General features: G+C 22.3%; 1 protein-coding gene across 1 annotated transcript; it reads left to right on the top strand.

The window, feature by feature from the left end:
• Positions 1 to 18: 18 nt before the first annotated feature.
• Positions 19 to 252, top strand: EIN_466870 (Hypothetical protein; the record flags this gene model as incomplete). The annotated part of the gene is made up of 1 exon (XM_004182951.1): positions 19 to 252. A coding segment is annotated over one exon (234 nt), but the record flags the coding sequence as incomplete, so codon positions are not given.
• Positions 253 to 2755: the final 2503 nt, after the last annotated feature.

Raw genomic sequence — 2755 nt, 5'->3', positions numbered from 1 at the left:
CCAACTGATAAACCAGTGAATCCACCAGAGCCAGAAAAGCCTACAGAATCATCAAAACCTATTGAACCATCTAAACCAGAAAAACCAACTGATAAACCAGTCAATCCACCAGTAACTCCATCAGAACCAGAAAATCCACTTGGTCCAGTCACATCTGAAGAACATACTGAAAACTCAGAAATTTCAAATTTGGATGGAGCGTTATCAGTCACCGCTACTCTTTTTATTGGATTACTTGCTCTTTTGATATAATTCATTTCATGGTTTTAATGTTATTTAAAACGTGTTTTTTGAAATGTTATATCTAAAGTGACTTCCCTAAGGTGTGCAAGTTAAAATTTTTAGTCTTTTTTACAGGGAAAGGGCGTGCAAGACTAAATTTTAGTTGAAAAACATTTTATTAAAAAAATGTTATTAGTTTCCAAATTGTTTCAAAAAACACACAACCCTTTGGTGCTTGAATTAATAAACTACAAAAAGCAAATTAAATTATAAAAATTGGGTTATGGTTTGTCTATGTGTTTAATGTAAAAACAATTTTGTTTCAAGACGTGAATAAATGTCGATGTCTCTTGTGTCAGCGTAATTTAAAGCGACAAGAAGAAGTATGATAAATATTATGTTTTTCTCTGTGCCATTTTATAGCAAACAATAACAAATAGTCTGTTTAATAGGTGCAGTTCATTGTTACAAATCGATGTGTACTGTTGTCCAGAACTGGTCCTTCGATAATTTCCATTGGGTCGCTTTCCCGAAATTGTTGCTTAATTAATTGTATTCGAAGTGTGAAAGTTAAAAATTGCAACGTCACAAGGTGTGCAAGTTAAAGTATAGTTTAGTAATAACTTCGAAATTATAATTAATAATTAAACTAAAAATAATCTTTTTTTTCAAAATTTCAAAAAATTAATGATTCTATTTTTTTAATAAAAAAATTATAAATGAACTATACCTTAACTTGCACACCTTGGGAAGTCACTTTATATTACTTTTTTAATGTTTTAAAACAAATATTCTAAATGTTATAATTGTCGAAATGTATATTTTTTATAAATTGAATATAAATATTTGATAAATAAATTTTTAAATATACAAATAATATATTATTTAATACAATATATTCAAGTTATGTTTAAAATGGAAATTAATATATAAAAACATTTATGTTCAGGTTTATTATTTAATATGACTTGACTTGTAATTAAATAACGTAATTGAATTCACTTTAAGTTATTATTTTATTTAAAAATACAACAAATAATCAATTATAATTTTCAAAATAAATGATTTAAATATTCATTAATATAAAATGTTATAAATATTTTATTGATAATTATAAATACAATTGAATACGTTTGTTTTAAGCAAATTCAGCTAAAAATGTATCTATTTGTCGAAAAATGTAACAGTTTTTAATAAATGTTGTTTTAAAATAATTACATTTAATTCAAAAATGTTTCATATCCAAGATTGAAATATTTAATTGTTGTTTATCTGAACAATTGATAGGTTATGTGACAAATAAACTTTAAAAAATAACAAAACACAAAGTGGAATACATCTTTATATGTTTTATTACCACGTATAAATTGTTATTTATAAACACTACAAATAAATATTTTATGTACAAATAACTTTTGATGTATACATATAAAGAGACTACCAGAAAATAGTCATACAAGTAGTTTTAAAGTATTTTTCTATTTTTTGGTTTTATTATCTTCAAAATGATTTTTTTGATAATTTGGTGAATTTTGATAGTGAATAATCATATTTTTATATTAGTTTGTAAAATACAAATGAAAGAAAATTTGGGTGACAGGAAAAAATAATGATTAAATGATGTAAAAAAATGGAATCTGGTTTTTATATTTATAATTTTTTCACAAAATAACAATTTCTATAAAAGACTTATTAAATTACTTAAAAATAATCTGTCACCCAATTAATTACATTATCTGTACTAAAACTACAAATTTCACAACAATTTTTAAATAGTTTTTAAACATAAATAATTTTTCATTAAATTAAATTTTTTGAATAAAGATTAAAATTTATATAATTGACATTTTAATTTTAAAGTTCGTAACTTTAAATTTAAACAACAATGACAACATCAACAAAGTTAAATACACAAAATGTCATAAGTATTGACTGGGGTACTGATACTATAAAAGTAGCGAATAAAACTCCTTATTCGTGGAAAAACATATATTTTCATATGAAAGGTTACAACACTTATGAACTTAAAAATTCCATTCAATTTTATTATGGACAAATCATTTTATTTTTAGACGCTCAAGTTTGTTTCAAATTTATATATCGAGTTCAACAAACAACTTACTAATTTTTAATAATATAATCAAATGAATTTTTAATATAATTATGTGTAGGTTAATTAAAACAAAACGATAAAATTTATTTTATTATAAAATATAGTTAATATTTTTATATATTTTATCAATGATGTTTATTGTGAATGATTTTAATACAACGTTATATGTTCTTAAATTAAATAAAAATTTAGTTGGTAATTTATTTTGAAAATATAATAAATTCAAAATATATAAAATTGAGTTGATAACTAATTAATATTAGATTAAGACATGTTAATTATAATATATAATATAATAATATTCAATCATATATAACCAAAGTTGTAATAATAATAATTTAGAGTTCAAAACCAGAAGTTAAATACTATAAAGGTATAACTGGTGAAAATAAAATGTACGACATGGGTCCTTATGGCACT

Source organism: Entamoeba invadens (assembly GCF_000330505.1).
Source record: "Entamoeba invadens IP1 unplaced genomic scaffold scaff_1105074725099, whole genome shotgun sequence".
Classification (NCBI taxonomy): domain Eukaryota; phylum Evosea; order Mastigamoebida; family Endamoebidae; genus Entamoeba; species Entamoeba invadens.
This window is presented reverse-complemented; position numbering and strand designations above follow the sequence as displayed.